Raw genomic sequence first — 26,030 nt, 5'->3', positions numbered from 1 at the left:
TCATCCCTTTTAGTATCACCCAAGATTGACCAGGACTCTAAATAGGAAAAGGAAAATCACTCCTCTGAAAACCAAGATGTCTTCTCCACGTAAAAGTCTCAGGCAGACTCCCACGAACTTCTGAAAGCCAAGTAAACACCCAGCATGCTAGACCTGGGGAGAGGACTTCAAGCAACTAAGTTTGGTACTCTATTAAATAACTGTATAGGGTGGTTACATACATTTTCGAGTGCTTGCTAGATGCCACCATTGTGGACCAATGTGAAGTAAGAGCCTCCCTAGGTTTTAAACAGCATCTGCACTGGGGAAGTTAAGTGTCATGGCTGTTTTCTGCACATATGCATTAATAGCCCACAACGCTGCCCACCTTTCTTTACAGGTACAGTCTGTCTCCTTTCCTATTCCAGCTTCCTCAACCACTGTGCCCTATCCCACCTCCTAATCAAGTAAGATTAATGGATTTACTAGGGCACATGCTTCAGCCCTGTGTGACAGGGACTCTGCTAATTTGGAGGGACAGAGAGGAGAACTGGCTGTGAGGATACTATTCTGGAAAAGCTAGTCTACAACAGTGTCCATAAACACAACCTGCAAAAACCTCCCAGCACAAACAAGCCCTTTGCCTCAGAAAGATGCCAAGACATTCCCTCTTAAAGAACAAAATATTTCCTCCCTTGCACGGTAAAAGAGAACGCGAAAAGGACCTGACGACTTGGAAGTTAAAACGTCTGAGATATGGGCTCCTTTTTACCCTGATGTCGCACTCCCTTCCAGAGCTGTACAGCCCATGGACAAGCCCATCTACTAGCACAGGCTTTGCACCACCTGGCTCAGCCACAGGGCTGCCTTTCTCTCCATTTAGCCAGCGAGACGAAACCGAGCCCGTTTCGAGGTGGCCAAGGTCACTGGCTATCTAGCGCTCCTTCCCCAGCTCCAGGGAGCAGGCTTGTATACGCATAAGCTCCGCTCACCGGATCCCAGGGACCACGAAAAGCCCCAGCCTAGGCAGCACCTGCACCCAGTCCAACCGAGGAACGTTCCATGTTCGCCCGTTCAAGTGAAGCAGTTCATCAATCAACGAACTATTTACACACCCGTCCAGGCGCCCCACCGATAAAACTTTGGCTACCTGCTCCTCCCATTCGGACGCTTTCAGGTTGGGACGGGAAGTGACGTATACCGAGGTTAGCCCAATAAGGGCATGGAAGCAGGGTTGAGGGGCAGTTCTTTCTGTTTGTAGGGTTTGGAGAGCGGTGGAAGTTCCAGAAGGGGCGGGACTCTGGGAGAACATGGCGAAGACCTATGATTACCTGTTCAAGCTGCTATTGATTGGTGACTCAGGTGTAGGCAAGACTTGCGCCCTTTTCCGCTTCTCCGAGGATGCCTTCAACGCCACCTTTATCTCCACTATCGGTGCGTGTAGGCTGTGAGGGACCGGACGTCGTGTGCGAGCAACCGGGGAGACTACCGCCGGGCGGGCCCGGGGTGGCGTGCCGCTCTTGAGCACCGGAATGCTTGCGGTGGTGCCGCGCGGAGCGGGCAGTTCTTGGCTCCTGCGCGCCCTGTGTAGTCTTCCCGTCGTCTACGCCTCAGTCTGCTAAGCCCTGCGCTCTTGTCCCCCGGGAGGTCTGGTATGCGCGGGGTTTAGCATCTGCTACCTGTAAAGCGCCTCCTGTTGGCCTAGCTGCAGTTGGTGCCAAATGCTTCTTCCTGCACCGCTTGATTTGTTTGGGGATCAGGTGTTAGCCTAAGTTGTGTCGGCAGTATGAGGGGTTGCTGGTGTCGCTGTACCAGTAAACTTAGTTCACCATACACTATCTTAGCACTAGAGGAGTAGCAGTTTTAGTCGATAGATTCACAAAAACAAGCAGACCTGTAGCAACGTAATTATTATTTTATTTATTTGTTAGGTTGCAAGCATTAGGGGTTAAGACCCTGTTTTAGTAGGGCAGGGGTGAAAGTACCTTATCTTGCAGGTGTGGTTGATTATACTGGCACTTTATGGTGCAGAAACTTTCCTTGCTCAAGGGTGTAAACACCCCCCCCCCCCCAGTAATGCAAGCGCCATGTTGTAAAGTAGTGGCATAGACAGTTCTACAGTGCTGTGAGCTAGTCCCCTCGCAGAGGTAGTTTTATTACGCTGCTAGGAAAGTGACTACACCGACACATTATTGCCGTCCTGCTTGCCCATACCAGCTTCCTTTCACCTCTTCTCTTCTGCATCTTTTTTTTTCCCCCTCCATAGTAGTAGAGATTTTATACCTTAATAAATGGGTTGGAGGGAGTAATGTGATCTTAACTGATTACGTATAAACACACTTCTGTAGAATTGCATGTGGCATTCAATCAGATTTCAGAGCAACAGTTTGTTCATCTTTCAGTCATATTCATTTAAAATGCATTATGTTATAATGATAATAGATGCTAGTTTTTGATTTACTGTCTTAATAAGAAAATACTACCTTGTTGCTAAACTGAATTCTCCAATAGTATGTTTGAGGGAGGGATACAATCATAGAATATTAGGACTGGAAGGGACCTCGAGAGGCCATTGAGTCCAGCCCCCTGCCCCAATGGCAGGACCAACTACTGTCCAAACCATCCTTGATAGACATCTATCTAACTTGTTCTTAAATATTTCCAGCGATGGATGTTCCACAACCTCCCTTGGCAATTTATTCCACTGTTGGACCACCCTGACAGTTAGGAACTTTTCCCTAACATCCAACCTAAACTTTCCTTGCTGCAGTTTAAGTCCATTGCCTCTTGCTCTATCCTCAGAGGCCAAAAAGAACAAGTTTTCTCCCTCTCCATTATGACACCTTTTTAGGTACCTGAAAACGGCTATCATGTCGCCCCTCAATCTTCTCTTTTTCAAACTAAACAAGGGCAGTTGTTTCAGCCTTTCCTCATAGGTCACATTCTCTAGACCTTTAGTCATTCTTGTCGCTCTTTTCTGGACCCTCTTGAATTTCTCCAAATATTTCTTGAACTGCGATGCCCAGAACTGGACACAATACTCCAGCTGAGGCCTAACCAGTGCAGAGTAGAATGGAAGAATGACTTCTCATGTCTTGGTCACAACACACCTGTTAATGCATCCCAGAATCATGCTTGCTTTTTTTGCAACAGCATTGCACTGTTGACTCATATTTAGCTTGTGGTCCACTATAACTCCTAGATCCCTTTCTGCTGTAGTCATTCCTAGACAGTCTCCCCATTCTGTATGTGTGAAACTGATTGTTCCTTCGCAAGTGGAGCACTTTCCGTTTGTCCTTATTAAACTTCATCCTGTTTACCTCAGACCATTTCTCAAATTTATCCAGATCATTTTGAATTTTGACCCTATTCTCCAAAGCAGTTGCAACCCCTCCCAGCTTGGTATCATCTGTAAACATAATAAGCATACTTTCTATGCCAATATCTAAATCGTTCATGAAGATATTGAACAGAACCAGTCCTATAACAGACCCCTGCGGAACCCCATTTGTTACAGTTTTCCAGCAGGATTGAGAACCCTTAAGAACTACTCTGAGTACAGTTATCCAGCCAGTTGTGCACCGACCTTATAGTAGCGTCATCTAAATTGTATTGGCCTAGTTTTTTGTTTTTTTTTTATAAGAATATCATGTGAGACTGTATCAAATGCTTTACTGAAGTCTAGGTGTACCACATCTGCCACTTCTCCCCTGTCCACAAGGCTCATTATCCTGTCAAAGAAAGCTATCAAATGAATTTGACATGATTTGTTCTTTACAAATCCATGCTGGCTGTTCCCTATCGCCTTACCACCTTCCAAGTGTTTGCAGATGATTTCTTTAATTACCTGCTCCATTATCTTTCCTGGCACAGAAGTTAAGCTGACTGGCCTGTAGTTTTCTGGGTTATTCTTATTCTCCATTTTATAGATGGACACTATATTTGCCCCTTTCTAGTCTTCTGGAATCTCTCCTGTCTCCCATGATTTTCCAGAGATGATAGATAAAGGCTCAGATATCTCCTTTATCAGTTCCTTGAGTATTCTAGGATGCATTTCATCAGGTCCTGGTGACTTGCAGACATCTAATTTTTCTAAGTGATTTTTAACTTGCTCTTTTTTTATTTCAACTTCTAACCCTACCCCTTTCCCACTAGCATTCACTATGTTGGGCATTCCTTCATCAGACTTCTCAGTGAAGACTGAAACAAAGAAGTCATTAAACATCTCTGCCATTTCCAAGTTCCCTGTTACTGTTTCTCCCTCCACACTGAGCAATGGCCCTACCCCATCCCTGGTCTTCCTCTTGTTTCTCATATATTTATAAAAAGACTTCTTGTTTCCCTTTATGCCTGTAGCTAGTTTGAGCTCATTTTGCGCCTTAGCCTTTCTAATCTTGCTCCTGCATTCTTGTTTTTTGCCTGTATTCACCCTTTATAATTTGTCCTTGTTTCCATTTTCTTATACGATTCCTTTTTTATTTTGAGATCATGCAAGATCTCCTGATTAAGCCAAGGCGGTCTTTTTCCATATTTTCTATTTTTCCTGTGCAGCAGGATAGCTTGCTTTTGGGCCCTCAATAATGTCCCTTTGAAAAACTACGAACTCTCCTCAGCGTTTTTTTTTTTTCCCACCCCCTCTCGGTTTTGCTTCCCATGGGACCTTACCTACCAGCTCTCTGAGTTTAGCAAAATCTGCTCTCCTGAAATCCATTATCTCTATTTTGCTGTTTTCCCTTCTTCCCTTCCTTAGAATTGTGAACTCTATGATTTCATGATGACTTTCACCCAAGCTGCCTTCCACTTTAAAGCTCTCTTCCAATTCCTCCCTATTTGTTAAAATCAGATCTAGAACAGCTTCCCTCTGGTAGCTTTTTCAACCTTTTGGAATAAAAAATTGTATCCAGTGCAATCCAAGAACTTACTGGATAGTCTGTGCCCTACTGTATTAGTTTCCCAACATATATCTGGATAACTGAAGTCCCACATCACCACCAAATCCGGAGCCCTGCATGACTTTGTTAGTTGTTTTAAAAAAGCCTCTTCCACCTGGATAGGCAGCCTGTAGTAGACTCCTAGCAGGACATCACCCTTGGGTATTTTTTGTTTGTTTTTTTTTTTTAAACCCCTCTTAGTCTAACCCAAAGACTCTCAACACATCCATCTCCTGTGTCCATCTCCACCTCAGTCCAAGTGTGTACATTTTTAATATATAAGCAACACCTTCCCCCTTTTCTTCCCTGTCTGTCCTTCCTAAGCAGGCTGTACCCTTCAATACCAACATTCCAATCATGTGTATTATCCCACCAAGTTTCCATGATGCCAACGATGTCATAGTTGTATTTATTTATTAGCACTTCCGGTTCTTCCTGCTTATTACCCATACTTCTTGCATTTGTATATAGGCATCCAAGATGTTGATTTGATCTTGCCTCCCTGTTTTGCCCTGACTCTCTTTTTTTACTCTGACATTATTGCGCATGCTGCCTCCCATTTCTGACCCATCTCCCAGGTTTCCATGTTCTCCACTCTACCTGTGGGCTTTGCTCCTCTGCCCCTGTCGAACCTAGTTTAAAGTCCTCCTCACAAGGTTAGCCAGTCTGTGTCCAAATACAGTCTTTCCCCTCCTCGAAAGGTGAACACCATCTCTGCCTAGCAGTCCTTCTTGGAATAGCATCCCATGGTCGAGAAAGCCAAAGCCTTCCTGGCGACACCATCTTTGAAGCCAGGCATTCACCTCTAGGATGCACCTGTCTCTGCCTGGGCCCCTACCACTGACAGGCAGGCTTGTGAAGAATACCACCTATGCCCCAAACTCCCTCACCCATGACCCCAGAGCCCTGAAGTCATTCTTGCTCACTCATAGCAAGATAGCTCAGTGGTTGAATATTTGGGCTGCTAAACCCAGGGTTGTGAATTCAATCCTTGATCGGGGCAAATAGATTTAAAAGAAGAAAAAAATCTGTTGGGCCCTGCTGTGAATGCAGGGGACTGGACCCAATGACCTCTTAAGGTGTATATAGCCATGTAGCTGAGGAAAGAGAAATCTAGTAGACTGTAATTAGAGAATACTTCTAGCAAGCCCCTGTGATGTAACCTTGATACAGCTTTTTGAAATTATATTGGAGTATGTTTCTGTTCAGCTGTAACTGCAGTAAGTTAGGCTTTGTATGTGACTGTACTTAAAGGGTTATTATTTATTTGGTGTAACCAGTGTTACAATCTCCCTGCTGGTTTATACCAGGGTCTGCTTTCAACAAGGGCTTTGTGAATGTTTTTAAGAACTCCCTGGACATTCAGAATTCACTTTGCATCTAATCTATTAATTAAATGGATTGGGTACCTCTTTGCTTTGGAAAATTAAAGAGGGAGGGGAGCATTAACAATGGTCTCTACCGGAAATCTTAATGAATGTAGTTTTCTCCTAGGTATTGACTTTAAGATTAGAACCATAGAGCTTGATGGCAAGAGAATTAAACTGCAGATATGGTAAGCATTTTCTTTTAAAGCTATATGAATTAAGATCAAATGTTTAGTTCATGCCTATTATCTCACTTTGCTTTATAGTTTTGCATTTTGCATGTTGGTATATATTACCAATAATAATTTTACCTTAAACCTGCTTGTTGGAAGAGAATACTGTCTGGCTGTGTCTACACTACAAAAATAACTTTGAAGTTGCTTACCTCCAAGTACTTTGAAGTAACAGACTTCAGAGTTGAGCATCTACACGTACACTACTTCAGAATTAAACTTAGAAGTAGGGAACTACTTCATTCCCAGGAATGGAGTAAGGACTTCGAAGTTGGGCTGCCTTCCTTCAAGGTAGCGCCTAACTTCAAAGCTAACTTTTGAAGTTAGTTTCTAGTGTAGATGCACCCTCTGAGTTTACTGAAGATGGGGTTTATGGAAAATAGATCATGTCGTGCTAAGTTGATGTATTTTTTTTTCTTTAAAATTGTAAGTTTGGTAGAGAAAGTTGCTGCCGTATACTTGGGCTGCGTCCACACTACGAGATAAATCAATATTAATAAATTTGAATTTTGTAATTCTTTAATTTTATATGTTTGAATTTAACCATCCTCACCTCCCCACATGCTCCTCAGAAAATTGACTTATCGCTGCCACACTCAATTGGCAAACATCAACTGTTGCAGTTGTGCATTGTGGGAACCTATCCCACAGTTCCCTCATCCCCATAGCATTCTGGGTATGCTCGCTGGTCTTTGAGATCATCTTTCCACGTTGCATTTTCATTTTCTCCCCTCCCCCTCCCCACATGGTAATCAAATATCCATGTTTACCATTGGACGGAAGGAAAAGTAGGGCATCCTCATAGATGGCAAAAAAGTTCACAGAAATGTCTTTTTCCTGTAGCTGAATTCTCAACTGTCTGTCCATCCACTGAGCGTCCCTCCTCCCGTGATTGCATCTGATCCCTGAAAATAATACAGGGACCCTGAAAAGCTTGAACAAAGAGAAGATAGGAAAGCTTTTCAAAAGAGAGAGTTGCTGAGGGAAGAGTCTTCGGCTTTCCAGTGCACTATAACGCTTCTGTGCACAAGCTGTGTTCTCAACTGGACATCAGCTGAGTGTCCCCTTTCCCGTGATTGCATCTGATCCCTGAAAGTAATGCAGGGACCAATACTGTATTCTCACAAGTTAGAAGAAAGAGAATACAAAACTCTAGGAAAAAAGATTTTTGACTTTCCTCTTTACAACACAGACATTGCAAACACTGGTGATGGCAGTGATATATCATACACTGAACTTATAACAGAAACAGGAATATCAACTAGCCCTCCCCCCTGTTTTTCTGAGGGAGTCAAAGCATGAAGACAGGTAGGAAATGTTAGCAAAAAGATTTTATAACAGAAACATCAAACCAGCAGGTGTCTGCAATAGATAGCAAGCTCCCGAAAAAAACACTTAGGGTCTGGGATGGCAGAGGTGCTGTGGTCTGCAGCTGCAGTCTGTTGGAATGTTGATGTAGCTGAAGTACTCTTCCCCCAGGTATCTTAGCCAGCAGGGGAGACTTCCTCCTGGCAGCTGCAAGTCCCTGAAGTTCTTTCCTGACAGGAGAGACTTCCCCTTGCCAGCTGCAGGTCCCCGAAATTCTTTCCCACCCTTGGAACCTAAATGCATACAGGCTAGGACATGGTGTCGCCTGACAGCATTGTCATCACCAAACAGAGGTGTGTCCTCTATTTTGGTTGGGGGCTACCCACATGATGTGGGTGAGCACCAGAAAGACTGTGTGGCACCTATGGGAGAGGGGGCAGTTCATACACCCATGTAAACTGCTGAGAAGAAGTTTCTCAGCATCATATGCAAGCACGACCCCCTCAACAGTGTTGTTGCCATGTGGTGCAGCAGGGCAGCAGCTGGCACCAGGGAGTACAGGGGGAAAAAAAAGTGTAGAGACAGAACCGCGAACTCCCTGCAGGGGATATTTGTAATGGGCAGATGCACTCACAGTGCTAACAGCAAAGACAGACAGACATTTCTCAGGCTCTAATGCAAGCACGAGCCCACAACCATAGGCTTGCTGCTCCAGCTCTGAAATTCACAGCATTACAATTACCTAATTCCAGCGCATGTGGAGAGTAGTGGCCTGAGCGGAGCACTGAGGGACATTGTGGGTTACATATGGAACACCTCTGGAGACTAAATTCAATTTTAAGACACAGCGCTTCCACACTGACCTGTAACTGAACTTTTGAATTCAAGCTTAACACTGTATCTATCAGGTAACGACAGTATTGTAATCTCTACTAGTGATCCCTAAATTGAGTTTTAATGTTGTTTGAAATGAAGACAGTCACATGCTAATATCAAGCTAACTGCCTTAAATTCGAATTTATTTCATAGTATAGATGCAGCCTTAGACTTCTGTGAGCGATTTGACTTTGTACCACATGAGATCATGATTTTAAAAAAGAAACTTGAATGGCATCTATTAAATGGATAAAATCTGGCTAATTGATGGATCTGAAAATGTAAATGGGGAAACTACTAAACGAGTATGTTTCCACTGGAAATGGCTTCTTGCATTAATAACAAAAGAACTAAAGAATCAGCAAATTAATAGGTAGCAGGAAACAAAGTATTTTTTCGCACAGTGCACAGTCAACCTGGTGTAATTGTTTACCAGAGAAGGTTGTGACTGACAGGTCCACCAATGGCTAGTTCTTTTCTGGACTCCTATCAGCCAGGTGGAGCGGAGAGGCAAAAGCATGCACTTAAGTGTCCCTAGTTTCTGTTTGCTAGAGGCTGTGAATGGGCAACAGAGGACAGGTGACTCAGTAGTGGGGTCCGACTGGCTCAGTAGTAGTTCTGCAGAAAAGGACCTGGGAGTTGTAGTGGACGAGAAGCTGGACATGAGTCAACAATGTGCCGTTGTAGCCAAGAAAGCTGATGGCATATTAGGTTGCATCAAGAGGAGCATTGCCAGTAGATCCAGAGAAGTGATTGTTCCACTTTATGCAGCTTTGGTGAGGCCGCATCTTAAGTACTGTGTCCAATTCTGGGCCCCCAATTATAGGAAGGATGTGGATACACTGGAGAGGGTCCAGCGGAGGGCGACCAAAATAATTAGGGGGCTGGAGCATATGACTTATGAAGAAAGGTTGAGGGAATTGGATCTGTTTAGTCTGCAGAAGAGAAGACTGAGAGGGAACTTGATAAGAGCCTTCAACTTACTGAAGGGAGGTTGCAGAGAGGCTGTTCGCAGTGGTCGCGGATGGCAGAACACTGAACAATGGTCTCAAGTTGCGGTTGGGAAGGTCCAGGTTGAACATTAGGAAAAACTTTTTCACTGGGAGGGTGGTGAAGTATTGGAATGGTCTATCCAGGAAAGTAGGGGAGTCTCCATCCCTGGAGGTGTTTGTCTCGCTTCGACAAAGCCCTGGCTGGGCTGATCTGATGAGTTTGGCCCTGCTTAGAGCAGGGGGCTGGACTCAATGGCTTTTTTAGGTCTCTTCCAGCTCTATTGTTCTGTGATTCTATGACTTGATGACCCATTCTGTTCATTCCCTCTGAAGCACTTGGTATAGTCCGCTAACAAGACCTGATCCAGCATTAGTTGGTTTTTGGCTTTTTTTTTTTTTTTTTTTTTTGTTTGAGCAGTTGTTGTTGCCGTATGTTGTTGAATATCTTTATTGGTGACCTGAGGAAAACATAACAACTGAAGAGTTGTAGATGACATAAATATTAAGGAAGTGGTAAGGTAAACTGCGTGCAAGTAAATATGCATTTCAGTTTGGCTACATGTAAATATACACCTCTCCAGGAACAAAAAATGTACACCAGACATTCCAGGGAAGCATTTGCTGTGAAAAACTTTTGGGGACAAGTTCCAATTGTGATGTTGCTTTTAAAGCCCTGATGCAATAATGGAATGCATAAACAACAAAAGAATCATAGGCTGTGTCTGCACTAGCCGAGAAGATTGACACGTTCAGAGTCAACCTTCCAGAGTTCGACTTCACATGTCTAGAAGGGATGCACAAAATCATCCTCTGAGGAATTACAGTAGACTCCCTGTACTCCTTGCGAGAGTTTCTCCTGTCAACCTGCATCAGCAGGGACATCCAAGTAAGCTGAGTGCAGGTGCATGGATTCTAGATACACAATTATAGCTATGGCAATTGCGTATCTGCAGTCAACTTACTTTGCCTGGTGTAGAGAGAGCCATAGGCTTAAAAGGACAGTAAGAGTCATTGGTTCTAACCCGTTGCCAAGATCAAGAGTTTTTGTCAAAATCATTCAAGACAGGTGTCTATCCAGTAACAGAGAAATAGCTGTGCTAATCTAGATACTATCAAAACAAAAAAGCAGTCCAGCAGCACTTTAAAGACTAACAAAGTTATTAGGTGATGAGCTTTCGTGGGACAGACTTACTTCTTCAGATCATAGCCATACCATAACAGACTCAATATTTAAGGCACAGAGAACTAAAAATAGTAATCAAGGTTGACAAATCAGAAAAATATTATCAAGGTGAGCAAATCAGAAAACAGAGGGGCAGAAGTGGGTGGGGAGTCAAGAATTAGATAAAGCAAAATATGTAAAAGAGCCCCTATAATGAGCTAGAAAATTCCCATCCTAGTTCCAACCACATGTTAATGTGTCAAATATAAATATAAAAGAGAGTTCAGCAGCCTCTCTTTCCAAACAGCTGTGAAAGCTCCTTTTCAGTAAAATTCAGACTTTCAGGTCATTAACAGAATGGCCCACTCCATTGAAGTGTTGGCTGACAGGTTAGTGAATCAGGAGTGTTTTTAATGTCTGTTTTTATACCCATTAGCTCTTTGTCTAAGAGAGTTTGAAGTCTGTCCAATATACAAAGTATGTGGGCATTGTTGGCACATGATGGCATATATGATGTTAGTTGAGGAACATGAGAATGTGCCTGTGATTCTGTGAATAACCTGGCTAGGTCCAGTGATGGTATCTCCAGAATAGATATGTGGACAAAGTTGTCTATCCAGCCTCCTTTGGAAAAACCTTTAGTGAAGAAAAAGCCTCCACAACCTCCTGAAGCAGTCTCTTCAATTGTTTTACAGTTAGGAAGTTTTTCTTGAAATTTGATCCAAATCTGCTGGTGTTGTAGTTTGAACCTGTTGCCTCTTGTCCTGCCCTCAGTGACAAAAGAGAATAACTTTTCTCCATCTATTTAATGTCAGTCTTTCAAGTGTCTGAAAACTATCAAATTCCCTTTAATTTCTTTTTCCAAACTAAACCTACCAGGTTCTTCAGTCTTTGCTCTTGTGCCTAGCGTTCCATCCTTTTAATTATCTTTGTTACTTGCCTTTGGATCCTTTGTAGTTTCTCTACCTCATTTCTGTATATTGGTGACTAAATGGGACACAGTACTCTGTCTGAAGTCTAATCAACATCAAGTAGAGTGGTACCACCACCTTGTGTGACTTGCATGCTGTGCCTCTGTTCATGCAACCACAAACAGTATTTGCATTTTCTGCAACAGCATTGCATTGCTGACTTACATTGAGATTGTGGTCTGTAATGACTCCCACATCCTTCTCAGACATGCTACTGTCAAGCCAGTTTCCCCAATTCTGTATTTATGCAAACAGTTTGTCTTCTCTAAGTGTAGCACTTGGCATTTGTCTTTGAATTTTTCCGTATAGTCCAGTTCCCCAATTTATCAAGATCCCTCTGAAGTTTTGCTCTATCTCCAAAAGCACTTGCAGCTCCCCCCAGTTTTGTGTCATCTGCAAACTTGATCTCAATATGCTCTCTATGCCTACATCCAGGTTACTAATAAAGATGTTAAATAGCATCGTACCCAGAACAGATCCTTGTGGAATGCCACTTGAGACCTTCTTCCTCCAATCCAAGATCATTCCATTAATCCAGAATTTTAAATAGGTCTGGAGAGGTTATTTTATCTCTGTGTTTGACAGTGGTGCAACTGCTGCTGGAATACTACTTTCAGTTCCAGTGCCAGCAAGTCAAAGAGGATGTTGATAGATTGAAGAGGGTTCAGAGATGAGCAAAAAGAGTGATTTAAAAGATGAGACCTTGATTTTTAATTTGGATGACCAATCATCTTGATTCTGTAGGGACATTCTCAATATGTTGGTTTTCAGTACTGCAGAACAAAGTATAACACAATCCAATAGCTGGAAGTTAAAGCTAGACAAATTGAGACTGAAAATAAGATATAAATTTTTAGCAGAGGAATAATTAACTACTGGAACAGTTGCCCAAAGGTTATGGTGGAGTCTCCATCCCTGACCATGTTCAGATCAATATTGGATGTTTTTTCCAAAAGATCTATTCTAGAAATTCTTGGGGAAGCTTCCCAACCTGTGTTGTTCAAGGGATCAGATTAGGTCAGGGGTTCTCAAACTTCATTGCTCCATGGCCCCTTTTCTGACAACAAAAATTACTACATCAAAGCAGGGACTGAAGTCTGAGCCCATCCAAGCCCTGTTGCCTTGGGTGGGAGAGCTAGCACCAAAGTCTGTGTCCCATTGCTATGGGTACAGGACCAAAGCCTGAGAGCTTCTGCGCCAGGCAGATTCCTGTACCTCAGCGGTGAGCAATGATTTTTGATGGAGGGGTGTCACTCTAAGAATTTGGTAAGTGGTCAGGGAACGGAATATTGCAGGATATTAATGAAGGGGGTGTAGGGTGTGAGATGGAATTTGGGTACAGATGAGAACTCCAGTGTAGGGGTTGGGAGCATGGGGTCTTGGAGAGCATTTGAGTGCAAGAGGAAGTTGTGCCTGAGACAGTGGTTTGGGGTGTTGGGACCAGAAGGAGATGTGGGTTTGGGAGTACGAAAGTCTTCTAACCTGGAGGAAGGGTGAGGAGGAAGGGGTAGGGTTCACAATCTAGGAGGGGGGTTGTGAGCTGGGGCAGAAAGGGACTGTGACCTGGAGCAAGGGAGTTGGGTGCAGGAGAGGATACTGACCTGGAAGGGACCAGTGAGAAGCAGGGGCAAGGGTGCCACTGGCTGGGAGGTGCTTGCTTAGGTGGCTGCTAACCAGGGAGGCTCCCAACCCTCTGTGACCCCACATGCCTTTCAAAGTGGCTGGCTGCAGGGACCATGTACTCTGTGCACCCTTGTCGGGGGAGGAGGTAACTTCACTGCTCTCAGTACCCTAAGCACTCCCAAGCCAGGTCCCATTGCCCAAGGCTCATGTTGGCGCATAGGACAGTGATGGGCTGGATCTTGCCCACTCCTGTTGTAACCTGAGCCCCACTTTGGGCCTGGATGGTGGGGCTTAGGTTTTGGCTTAAGCCCTGGTAACCCTATTAACCCACTCCAGTTCACTGACCCACACTTTTGTGACCCCTTGCACTAGATCATAATAATTCTGACCTTGGAATCTATGATGAAGCTGTAGACTTTTTTTTTTTTTTTTTTTTTTAAAAGAATGTCCCTGTAAAATTTAATGAATCACTCTCTAATGACCCTAATTTCATAATGTATTCAAGTAGTTTGCATGCACTAATTGGATTTGCTTAATTATTTTAGGGACACAGCTGGTCAGGAACGGTTTAGAACAATCACAACTGCATATTACAGAGGAGCAATGGTAGGCATGATGTAGCTGAAATTATTTAGTTTTAAATCTGTTTATAATGTTCTGCAGAAGTTGAAACCATTCAAGTTTTATTATGAAGTATAACCATTTCTAACTGTAATGAACTTCAGAACTTGAACTTCACTTAACAAGGTATTTGGTAAGACCAGTGCTCCCATCTCATAAGTTCAAATTACACTGCAGCAGCAACAGCTGGTGTGAGAGTCCCCTAAAGTCAGACTTGCAGTATGATTTCATATTTAAAAATATGCATGTGCATGTTGCTGGCAAGTAAACAAATAATGTGTGATTTGCTAGGAGGTAGATTGCAATGTATCCCAAAAGTTCTTGTACTCTAATGATATGTAATAAATTTAACTCAAGTTAAATAGTAGAAGGGCGCCTGTTTTTTTGTTTCCTTTCAGCAGTTGCTCTTCTGTGCAGGTATCATGATATTAAGGGTTGATGTGAAGTTTTTTCTTAAATCCTAGTGTTTCGTGTTCCCGCCCCCTACTTTCTGTCTTGGCTATGTCTGTAATCCTTACAGGAAAAAAAGTCAGTTAAGATTAAGTGGTCACGTCTTTTTATTTTTAATTTTTAGGGCATAATGTTGGTATATGACATAACCAATGAGAAATCTTTTGAAAACATTCGGAATTGGGTCAGGAATATTGAAGAGGTAACTTCCCGTGTTATTTATACAGATCTTTAATATTAGAAATACTATCCCTATGCAAACTTCAGAAAAGTAATTAAAATCAAAATGGTCCAGAATGGTCACATTTGTCACCAAAATTATTATTTTGTGAAGTGGGCTGAATAGACCTTGTTCATCAGAAGCTCTGAATCGTTAATATCTTCTGGAATTTGTTAATCTGTAATAATGCAGTATGCCCAAACACTGGAGCAGACTGCATGTACTGCATTTTTTCCTGCACTTTGGAACTCCAACAATTGACTCTTAATTAGAGTATTATTATAGTATTATTTCAGAAGAGAGAACTTTCTGAGCATTGTGGCACCAATAAATTGCAGATATGAGTTATTGTCCTAGTTGGATCCCTAAATCCCTGGAATATGTTCAGCATCAAAGCTGTCACTCCTCCTGTCAGTACAATACGTGTTTCATCTTGTTGATGGCACATATCATGTACTGAGTATTTATAGAGTTAATGCTGTACTTAGTAAGAATTCAGGTTATTTTTTATTCTTATGTACAGTTTTGACACTTTTTTTTCCCTTCTGTGATCATCCCCAGTGTTCCCTCTGAGTCGCATGACCATGCAGCTGCCTACTGAGCCCTGTGCAAGAGCTCAGTTTTGTCGCAGCCAGGAGGAGCAGCTCCTCTCCCACACCCGTGGCAGCTTCCTTCTAGGGCCAGAGGAGCATGTACCTTTCTCCCTGCTGTGGCAGCTTCTCTGGCTCCAGCAGGGAGCTGCTGGGGCCCAGGAGAAGGCATACTCCTCCAGCATCAGCAGTAGGGCCTGACTAGCAAAGGGACTTTAGGGACTGCAGCCCTTAAAGCCCCCTTGTTCTGGGCCAGTCCTTCCTGGTGGTGGTGTGGTGCAGCAACACTCAAAGCTGCGAAACCCTATCCCCCAACTGGAGCCATGTGTCTGAGTGCTGGGAAGCAGTGTCCTCCCAGCTCCCATTGTCAGGAAATTGTGATCAAAAAGAGCTGCAGGGGGTTGTGTCTGCAGATAAGTGCAGGACAGCATGGAACCACCCATTTCCCTATCCCCACCAAACAAAAGCTTCCCCCAGATAAGTGCTTTGCACCCCAATCCCTTGTACTCTAGCTCCTTCACCAACTGCATCCCAGCCCTGAGCCTGTTCGATCATCCTAGCTCCCACCTAGACCCCACACTCCAGCCCTGAACCCCCTCATACACCCTGAGGCCTGTTCTACACTAGGGTGTAAGTGCAAATAAAGATGCACAACTCCAGCTACATTAGCTGCGTAGCTGGAGTCAGTGTACCAATTTTTAAACTTTGGCTCCATCCCCACAGCAGGAGGTCCTTGGGGGACGTGTTCCTTTTGACTGAGTCACCGTTGGTGCCCTGAATGTTTGATTTAGTGCACCCCTATTAGACATGCTAAATCAAACCTCAAAGGTCTACCTCAGAACTGTTGACCCACAAATAAGTATAGATGTGCCCTAACTCCTACGCAAACTGTGCACTTCCAACAGCAACCTCTGACCTAGAACCTGCTTCTGCACTCCAAACTCATTGGCCCCAGCCAGGAGCCCCCTTGTGCAGCCCAAACACTTCATCCCAAGGCCCACCCCAGAATTTTCGCCCCAGCTCGAATTTTCGCCTCATCCTCCCTCGTTCTGAGCGCAAACTTTATTGACGCTGAAAAAACAGTGAGGGGGAGAGAAGTGATTGAGATAGACTTGAACATGTATTCCATAATGTGAAGTAAGTGGTGTAGAACATGTATAGCTCAGTTTTCACTTTCCAAGTATCACTATACCCTCTTCTTCTGACTCCCATTCTCATTATAAAGGAAAAACAAATAAATGTTTCTTAGCTGAGCAGCTTCCTTTATATTGTTCCTCCACTGTGAGCATAGCTAACAAGGATGAGGTGGCATGGCTTCTTTGACCCAAAGCAATTAACTCCTCCTTTGCTGGTGGAGGGATGGTATGCGCCAGGTGTGTGCAAAGTGGGGAGCATGATGTTTCATAAGAGGGGCACAATGTGACCGGCTCTTTCTCCTCCTCATCCCTCACACAGTTTCTGCTGCCTCACCACCCCTCTGCTTCCTCCAGTACAGCCTCTGCAGCTGCTGTTCCCAAGGGAACACCACCCCCAACCCACTGGTGGGCCATTCAGAATGTGCAGAGGCCCTGAGTCAAGTAGCTGGGGCAGCTGGCAAGTTCCTGGCTTCATAAGGTACCCTTCTGGAGTCCTCTCCCAAGCACTCTCTGGAACCTCCCAGCACTCCCCTTTCCGAGCATCCGCCCCCCCCACCCATCCCCACATCCTTTCTGGGTGGCCCGTCCACAGACTGGGGAGACCCCAGCTAATTGCAGGGCCAAAAAGTGGGGCCCAGTGTAAAAAAAGTTTGTTCACCCTGACATACACCTTCACATATGTACACAAGACAAAATACAGAAAACACCATAATTATTTCCAAATAAGTTTGAAGCAATAATCTGAATAACTTTCTCTAAGATTAATGCAGAAAATAAAGTTAAATATCTTCTAAGTAAAAGATTGGTTTCCTGAATGCTGCAGTTTTGTGGGGCATATCACTTTCGGCATCAGAGGGGAAGTGAGATTTTTGCTGTTCATCATCAAATACCTCCTAATAGTTCCTTCCATATATGTGAGCACGCTGAGAGGGAGTGCAAGTGTTAATAAGCATTGCAGTTCTGAAATGACAACAGTGGGTTTTAGGGTATGATAAACTAACTTTTTTCTTGTAATTGAGAATTGACTGCCTTGATTACACTGCAATTCTGGAGCTTTTGAGATATGGGCAAAAAAGAAGTGTGTGAGATACGTTGTATATTCCTGATATGCAGTCAGAACTCAGTGCAGAGTATAAAGGTCTCTTGTAAAATATTGCAGTAATGTTAAATTCTCAGCAAACACATTCTGCAAACTTATCTTAACTTTGTTCCTGTTTGCTTCTTAGCATGCATCCCCAGATGTTGAAAAGATGATTCTTGGAAACAAATGTGATGTGAATGACAAAAGACAAGTTTCTAGAGAGCAAGGAGAGAAGGTGAGTTTCAGAACCTGCTCCATCCTATTCTCTGCATTGACCAGTGGTGGGTAATGAAAAAGTGGCAGCTCACTAGGATTAGTCCACAGATTGCTGCCCATGGCCAGTGGGAGCAGTGAGAAATGGTGTGGACTGGGACACTGCTTCCCACTGCAAGTGGGAATTCACAGCCAATGAGAGTTGTGATCACCCAGTGGCTGCAGAGGCACAGGTAAATATAGAGGAGGGGGGCCTGCCAGGGACTAATGATTCTTGGGAGCTTGCAGGTGTGGGAAAATCTTCACACTGCCATTCCTCTTGCCTCTACCACCTCCACACTTTCCTTCCCCCTTCCTGACCCCCTCCAGCTGTGTTGCTGGGAGCAGAAGGGAGTTCTGTCCCCCTGTACTGCCCTTGCCAGAAGCTCCACCCCAACAGTTCCCATTGGCCAGGAATCAATTGTTCCAGGACGCAGTCTAGGTAGCTTGGGATATCTGCTCAGTCTGAATTTACACTCAGCAATTACAGTCCACACATACCCTATATACATCTTGTGGCTCCCAAAGTTACTCTGGGGAAATTTCAGGCTCTAAAGTTAGCTGATCGGTTTCTTAGAAAACCCGTTGTTCCAGTACAGAAGAGAGATTCAGTATTGATGGCCTTCGATTGCTCTGTCAGTCTGTTCACTAGGGGTGTGTCTACACGGGCACAAATCTTCAAAATAGCCATGCTAATGGCCATTTCAAAGATTACTAATGAGGCGTTGAATTGAATATTCAGTGCCTCATTAGCGTTAGGATGCTTCCAGCTGCGGCACTTCGAAAACATGCAGCTTGGTGCGGCTGCAGAGGGGTCCTTTTTGAAATCGCCTTATTCCGATCAGTGATCAGGATAAGGGGATTTTGAAAGTTGTGGGGTCCTTTCGAAAAGGACCCCTGTGTAGCCGCGCTGAGGCACCTGCTTTCGAAAGCAGGGCTTTCGAAGTGCTGCGACTGGAAGCGTCCTAATGCTAATGAGGCACTGAATATTCAATTCAGCGCCTCATTAGTAATCTTCGAAATATGGCTATTTCGAACATTTGTGCCCATGTAGACACAGCCTAGGTGTCCAGGCTCTGCTTTGAAATGGATACTTTAATCCACTATCTATAATTCAAAATGGCATTCACAAAACTGAATTCATAATTTGACACAGACTTATCCCCCAGATGGTCACAGTGAGAGCTGCATTGTATTGTGTATCATTAATCTTTATTGCATAAGTTAAAATTTTAACAGTTCAGGAGTACCTCAGGAAACTCATGAGTTGGGGGTGTGTTTCATTTAGGAGTAGTAAATTTGAGCCTAGAATAAGTCTGTCAAAATCTCAGCCATGTAAAATGCTTCCCTGTGGCCTTAAGAATGCTGATTGACCTTATGAATGTGGGGTGCTGGGCAGTAGGGTGAGTCTGAGATGTGAGGGCATAGGAGTCTGTGTTGGAGATCTCTAGGTAATGGGTTGCTGGGTGTAAACTGGCGGGAGGTATGTGTGAGCCGATGCCCAGGTGCCAGCTAAGGGTCTGGTGGGGCAAAAGGGGGTGATGCTACGCTAAGCAGCCAGGGCAGGCTGGGTTCTTTGGTTTGTGTTTAGGGGTACAGCAGCAAGAGGAAAATTACACTTAGAGAGGCTTTAACAGTTACTTTTTATTTATACAAAGATGGAAACAATTTAACTAAGACAAATGATTAAAGTACAAGTTAGTACTCGTGGTTTTTAAAGGGGAAACAACACAATTTAACTTAGGAAAAGTTTTAGACAAACTAGGTAGCTTAAACTAATACAAGTAATGTGTACACAAGAAAGGCACGTTGCAGGTGTGATTTTCACCCCTGCCTCTTAGACCTGGTGGAACCAGAGTCTTTCCCTCAATTCCTATAGGAAAGAAGTGTAATACAGGTGTAATTCTTACCCCTGCCTCCTAGATCCGGTGTGACCCAGAATCTTTCTCTCAATCCCTCGGGAAGAAGTAGATACGAACCAGGCGTCCCCAGTCTCGGGAGTTAATTCCAGACCTGACCAGCAGGTGTAGGTGATTGAAACTCAAAGGGGGGTGGGCTGCCAAACCCCTTTATACCCCTTTTGTCACGGAGGCTTCTTCCTGGTCTCAAGTGGCCAATCGGGAGGAATGTTTTTGAACCTCAGGTTTCCCAGGGAAGATGCAAGCCTCAATTTGCACCTGTGAATTGTGGACAATTGGGCACCCTTGGAGGTGATGGGCGGGGGTTCCCTGTTCTTCCTGGGGAAGTGATCAGGCGTGTCAATCACCAAGATCAGCCAGAAGGGCAGCCATTAGCCAGCCCATTCACTGTCTGGTTTTTGTGTATAGTAGAGAGGCTGGGCGAGACAGCACACCTGCGTTCCCAGGACATCAAAGGCTACCTGTCTCCCCTGCTTGTTTCTCTCTCTGTCTCTCCCAGGTGGCGGGGAGAGGAAGAAAAGGCCAAATGGGGGGGTTCATGTCTGGCTACAGTATGGTGGGGGGTATGCTGGACGTGCAGGGTCAGGATTGAGTGCCCAGTTGGGAAGGACGTGCAGTCCTTGTTCCTCCAGTGTTCCCAGGAGTCCTCAGGCAAGCAGTGAAGAACAATGGATGAGGTTGCTTCCTGCCTTGTAGAGCTTTTGCATAAGGCAGGAACCCTTTGTTTCAAAGCTTGATTCCCAGGCCAGTTTGTGCAAAAGCACTATTATCCCAAGATGGAGTCCAGCATCAGGTGACCTGGTCAAATATCCCTGTGGAGTCATAGCAACAATCATTCATGGGCTGTTTAAAGCCTTCACAGGAGGCTTACTAAGTTTGAGATTCTTTTGGGGGGTGGGGGGAATGCCTTGGGGGCCCTTTTTTCTTTTTCTTTCTTTTTTTTGAAAGAGCAGTCCTCATGGCAGTGGATTTTTCAATCGCTGGCCCATTCTTTTGAAAGACCAGGGACTGTGTGGACAATCTTGATCAAAAGAGTGGATCAATTTTCTTTTTTCTTTCAATCTGCTTTTTAGTGTGTGCATCTTCCTGAAGAACGTCTTCTGAAGGATCACTGTAGTGTAGACATAGCCTGACTGATCACCCTAATTTTCAATGGATAGTAACTTCTTTCTTTTGTAGTAACTTTCTTACATGTGTACCTGCCTTTGTATTTCCACTCCAGTTCCTCTGATGAGGGGGGTTTACCCATGAAAGCTTACACCCTAATAAATCTATTATGTCTAGGGTTATGTTATGTCTAAGGTGCTACAGGACTCCCATTGTCTTTACATAATTGTGCTATAACAGTATCATAATAATACTAGTATGCAGAATATGGAGTGCAGTGGCACAGTCCCCAGTCTGTGCAGGTATCTTGTTGGGATTCTCCTGTGTGCTGTGCAAAAACATGCATATTTTATCTTAAGTACAATGTTTTTAATTTATTTTTAAACAAGACTTCAAGTTAAATCAATGTAATGTAACTAGGATACTAAACCCAATTTGGTTCAAGAGAAATATTTTTAACATTTCTGAAACATTCTGTGATAGCTGAATTTCAATTTAATACTGCTGCTGTGCAGCGTTCTCTGGTACCATGGCAGGTTCTGCACAGTAAGAATCGCTTCTTATTCATGGCCATGTCCCAGCCACCTATCTAAGTAATCTTTATTTTTTTGTTCAGTTAGCTATAGGTTTTGGAATTAAATTCATGGAGACCAGTGCAAAAGCGAATATTAACATAGAGAACGTGAGTACTGAGATCCTTTTCTCATAATACAGATGATTTTATTTAAACTTGTGCATAAAAGCAATAAGAGCATCCTTCTATTCTGACTAAATGCTGTTAATTTTTCAATTATTGGCAGTGGATTTTTATGTGACTTAGACTGTCTAATGGAAGCATTTTGTAAAGAGTACATCTCACTACAAAAGTTGTTAAAATAATTGCGTAGAATCTTCTCTTTATTTACAATGATTCTCAACTTATTACGAAAATTCCTTCTATCCTTCGCAATGAATGATTTGGTATGAATGTCTCTGCTGGGCCAGTACGTGGATTTTGGGGGCGGGGTGGGGGAAACCCACAACTTCAAGCTGTTAAATGCTTCAAAGTGGCAGGTCACAAAAATACTCTTTGGCTGAAAAGGTGACATTCATCCAGATTGCTTGTTTTCAGATTCAAAAAAAGCAGCTTCTTTTTTAAACAAATGTGCAAATGTATAAGTAGCTAATAAAACACAACATGTTTTTGCTTTAGGCATTTTTCACTCTTGCAAGAGATATCAAAGCAAAAATGGATAAGAAATTGGTGAGTAAGTGATACTGAGTCCAAGCAACTTGTTCTTTCATTGATTTTTTTTAAAATCCCACTACAGTATTAAGTTGACTAGATTATTCATTGTTTGCAGGCTGTTCCACTTGGATGCATTGGTGATAGCAAAAGTTTTCTCAGCCTCCAACTCTCTGGAGGGTTTTTGTATACAAACAGATGTGTAATTCCTGTAGAGCAATGTTATAATTGCGATAGTGTTTAAGCAGAAATTATCTGAAGTTGTTGACAAATCCCTGTATTATTTTAATGAAATTGTGGTGGAAGATAAAGAAACTGATCATCACTCTTAGATTCTTATTGAATCATAGACATTAGAAATCAGTCAAGTCCCATCAGCTTGTTCTGTACTAGACTCAGTGTTTTCAAAATATTATCATGTAACCAGTTCTATTGAACTAGCTTCTGGGATTTCTATCAGCCAATCAAGTTCCACTTGATGTGTTTTAAAAATTGGTTCTATTGCAACTGGTTGAGACTGCATGAATTTTGGTTTTACTAATTAAACAGGTTTAACAAACAAGTATTGTGTGACTTCTATTGAAACAAACACCTATATTGGCTTTTAATAACAACCAGCATATAACATAGAAATGTGTGCAGGTATAACTCGTAATTGGTGTTCTTCTTCGAGTGGTCCCTGTGGGTGCTCCACAGTAGGTGTCGGGCTCGCCCCGGCGCCGCAGATCGGAAATCTTTAGCAGTCTCCATTGGGTCGCGCATGTGCCTATGCACGCCGGTCTTTTGCGCGCCTTCGGTCACGTGCGCGATCCGGTCCCTGCCAGTTCCTTCTCAACCGTCAACGGCTGCAGGCAGATTCCACTCCGGCTCCAATGCCTGAAAAAGATAAAACTATCTGTTAATTTTGTTAATCTTGTTAATAGTTATTACTTTGATAGTTTAGTTAGCATTATTAAAGTTGTTTTGTTAAATGTATATATAGTTAGAAAAAAAAGGGGCCCGGGGGGAGAGAAGAATGGAAGCGGCCGCCTTAAGCGGTCTGCTATCCTAAAAGCTGCGAACGTTGTCTTTTTTTCCAGGACTGATTAGCTGTTAAGTGCCCTATTAACATTCAAAGACTAAACGCCCGGGCCGAGATGTCCTCGCCGGGGTTTAAGAAATGTGCGTCATGTCGCGAGGCCATGCCTGCCTCAGATGGGCATAGCGAGTGCATTCGTTGCCACAGGGAGACCCATGTTCCACAAAAGTGTCCTCACTGCTCCAAGCTCATGGCCAGAGCTAGAAAGGACAGGGAGATGAGGCTGAAAATGATTTTATTTGATAAGGCCCTCCAACCTGAATCATCAGAGAAGCCCCATAAGGAGGGGCCCTCAAGATCGCACAAGAGGAAGGCGGCTTCCCTGACCACCTCTGTACAAAAGAAGGGGAAGCTTTCTCCAGCTCGATCCTTGCCAGTAACACCTGCAAGCAGGACAAGCGGAGCACAGGGCTCTGACCCGCGGGCTGCTCAAAGCGGGATGAGCGTAGTGCACACAGCTGTGCCGGGGCTTCCGACCATTAAGCAGTCGGCACCGGGGGCGCCACAGGTGCCGGCATCAGCGGCACTAACTCCCACGGCACCAAGCCCTGGGGCACTGATGGCGCCAGAGCAGGCGTGCCCGGCACGCGACCCAACGGTGCTGGAGGAAGCTATCCACGCGGCGCCGTGCACAGGGCACTGAGCGCGGCACCCACAACAGCGCCAAGGTCCCCGGCACGGGAGGGGGTGATGCCTGCTTCGCAGGGATGGGGAAAAGCAAAGGCCAAAACACGGCACCGCAGCCCATCCCCGGAGGCCACCGCGTTGCCGTTATCACCTAGCTCCCCCCGCCCAGAAATACATCGGGCAGCAACTCCAATGTCCTGCTTCAGACCTGCATCCCTGTTCCTTCAACCACCATCCCCCTGGCTCAGACAGCCTTCACCAATCTCCAGTAGGGACCCCTATGAATATTATCACAGAGCATCCCCACCGCTATCAGCGTCATCACGGAGGTCACGCTCGTCTAGACCCCATGCATACGTTTTCCGATCCTGGTCTAGATCCCCATCACCGGGCCCTTGCCCCTGCTGTTACGGCTGTCCCTACCATACTGAACACCGGCACAGGGGGTCCAGGGGTAGATCCCCACCCACAGCTCGCCAACACCCCTTCACACAGTCTCACTCCGTTAGAAGGACACAGCCTCCCCAGGCGGATGTTGGTCCACAGGCCCTGGACCTCCCCTCTGAATCCTCAAAAGGGCAAGCATATGAACAAATCCAGGAATCGGAGGAATTAGGGGAGGTATATCATAGCGACGCCTCTTCATCCTCCCCAGAGGAGGGGACTGTCCCCACGGATATTTTACACACACACACACACACACACACACACACACACACACAAAAAACGATCTTAGGCAATTCCAAGAACTATTCAAGAGGGTAGCACAAACACAGGACATTCACATAGTGGAGGTGCAGGAGAAACATCATAAACTCCTGAAAAATTTAAGACCCCCGGCTTCATCTAAGATCGCTATCCCACTAGATGAAGCGATTATGGAATCAGTCACCAACATATGGCAGACTCCAGCCACTACCCCTCCCACAAATAAGAGGGCACATAAGAAATACTTTGTTCCAGCCAAGGGCATGGAATTCCCTACTGAAAGGGGCTTCAAAGGCAGAGGTCCTAGGCATGATACACGTCACTACAAACACATTCGCCTCGTTGGGCCTAGTTATCAACCTCTCGAAATCAAAGACCAAGCCTACGCAGAATATAGAGTTCATAGGGGCACGCATAGACTGTACTACATCGCATATACTTGCCCGAGGCCCGTTTCCGCACCATCGAATCCCTGGTACAAGTGATGACGTACAGCCCCATAGTGCCAGTCCTAACATGTCTACAACTGTTGGGGCACATGGCGACCACCATGTTTGGGGTACAGAATGCCAGGCTGCATATGCGGAGCCTGCAGCATTGGCTGGCGAGCGTTTACAAACTAATAGTCCATACCATCCACAGGGCAGTATTGCCCACAGCGGAGGTGCACAGGTCTCTGGCATGGTGGGCAGATCCCAAGACTTTACTAGTAGGGGTGCCCTTCCACCAGCCACAAATCGCGATTTTTCTTACGACAGACGCATCCCACATGGGATGGGGAGCGCACATTGGCAACAAAGTAACTCAGGAGCTATGGTCCCCCGTGGAAAAGACATTGCACATAAACATACTAGAACTCAGAGCAGTGTTCAACGCGTGCAGACGCTTTCAGAAATACCTGCACAGCAAAGTAGTCGGGATAAATACCGACACCACCACCACTAGGTTTTATATCAACTGGCAAGGAGGGGCCAGATCCCATGCACTATGCACAGAGGCAGTCCGGTTGTGGAACTGGTGCATTGCCAACAATATAACGCTGAAAGCCTCATACCTACTCGGTGTCCACAACGTGAAGGCGGACCAGCTAAGCAGGCGATTTGCGCTCGCGCACGAGTGGCAGATCCGTGCCGATCTGATCCAACAAGTTTTTCACAAATGGGGGCGGTTCCCCAAATCGATCTCTTTGCCACTTACAACAACAAACAATGCCCTCGGTACTGCTCCAGAGCGGGCATAGGACAGGGATCCTTGGGGGACGCCTTCACAGTGCCATGGAAGGGCCCTCTACTCTATGCATTCCCTACCACGTCACTCATTCACAAGGTTCTAGAGAAAGCCAAAAGAGAGAGAGAGCACGTATAATACTGATAGTCCCAACCTGGGACCGACAGCAATGGTTTCCTCTGCTTCTGTGCATGTCATGCTGCCCGCCACTCCCCCTACCGGTAGTGCCGGACCTTCTCATGCAGGCTCAGGGGTCCATAGTGCACCCACACCCTCAAAGACTCCGCCTACAGGCGTGGCTAATCCATGGCTCAGCGCCTTAGAGAGCACATGTTCGGAGGGAGTGA

At 44.7% G+C, this 26,030-nt stretch overlaps 1 protein-coding gene across 3 annotated transcripts in view; it reads left to right on the top strand.

Annotated features, from left to right (window-relative positions):
• Positions 1-1,229: 1,229 nt before the first annotated feature.
• RAB8A (RAB8A, member RAS oncogene family) overlaps positions 1,230-26,030 on the top strand; it is a 30,662-nt gene continuing 5,861 nt past the window's right edge. The window contains exons 1-8 of one of the 3 annotated variants that reach the window (XM_074978021.1): positions 1,235-1,413; positions 6,405-6,465; positions 13,988-14,048; positions 14,638-14,715; positions 17,686-17,775; positions 21,435-21,500; positions 22,011-22,061; positions 22,162-22,778. In XM_074978021.1, coding sequence (XP_074834122.1) covers positions 1,290-1,413; positions 6,405-6,465; positions 13,988-14,048; positions 14,638-14,715; positions 17,686-17,775; positions 21,435-21,500; positions 22,011-22,061; positions 22,162-22,287 — 657 coding nt within the window. In that variant the 5' untranslated portion in view covers positions 1,235-1,289 and the 3' untranslated portion in view covers positions 22,288-22,778. Of the gene's footprint in view, positions 1,414-6,404; positions 6,466-13,987; positions 14,049-14,637; positions 14,716-17,685; positions 17,776-21,434; positions 21,501-22,010; positions 22,062-22,161; positions 22,779-26,030 lie in introns of those variants that run through there. The other 2 variants (XM_074978023.1, XM_074978022.1) reach the window with 2 other exon arrangements.

Source organism: Carettochelys insculpta, chromosome 27 (genome assembly GCF_033958435.1).
Source record: "Carettochelys insculpta isolate YL-2023 chromosome 27, ASM3395843v1, whole genome shotgun sequence".
Classification (NCBI taxonomy): domain Eukaryota; kingdom Metazoa; phylum Chordata; order Testudines; family Carettochelyidae; genus Carettochelys; species Carettochelys insculpta.
This window is presented reverse-complemented; position numbering and strand designations above follow the sequence as displayed.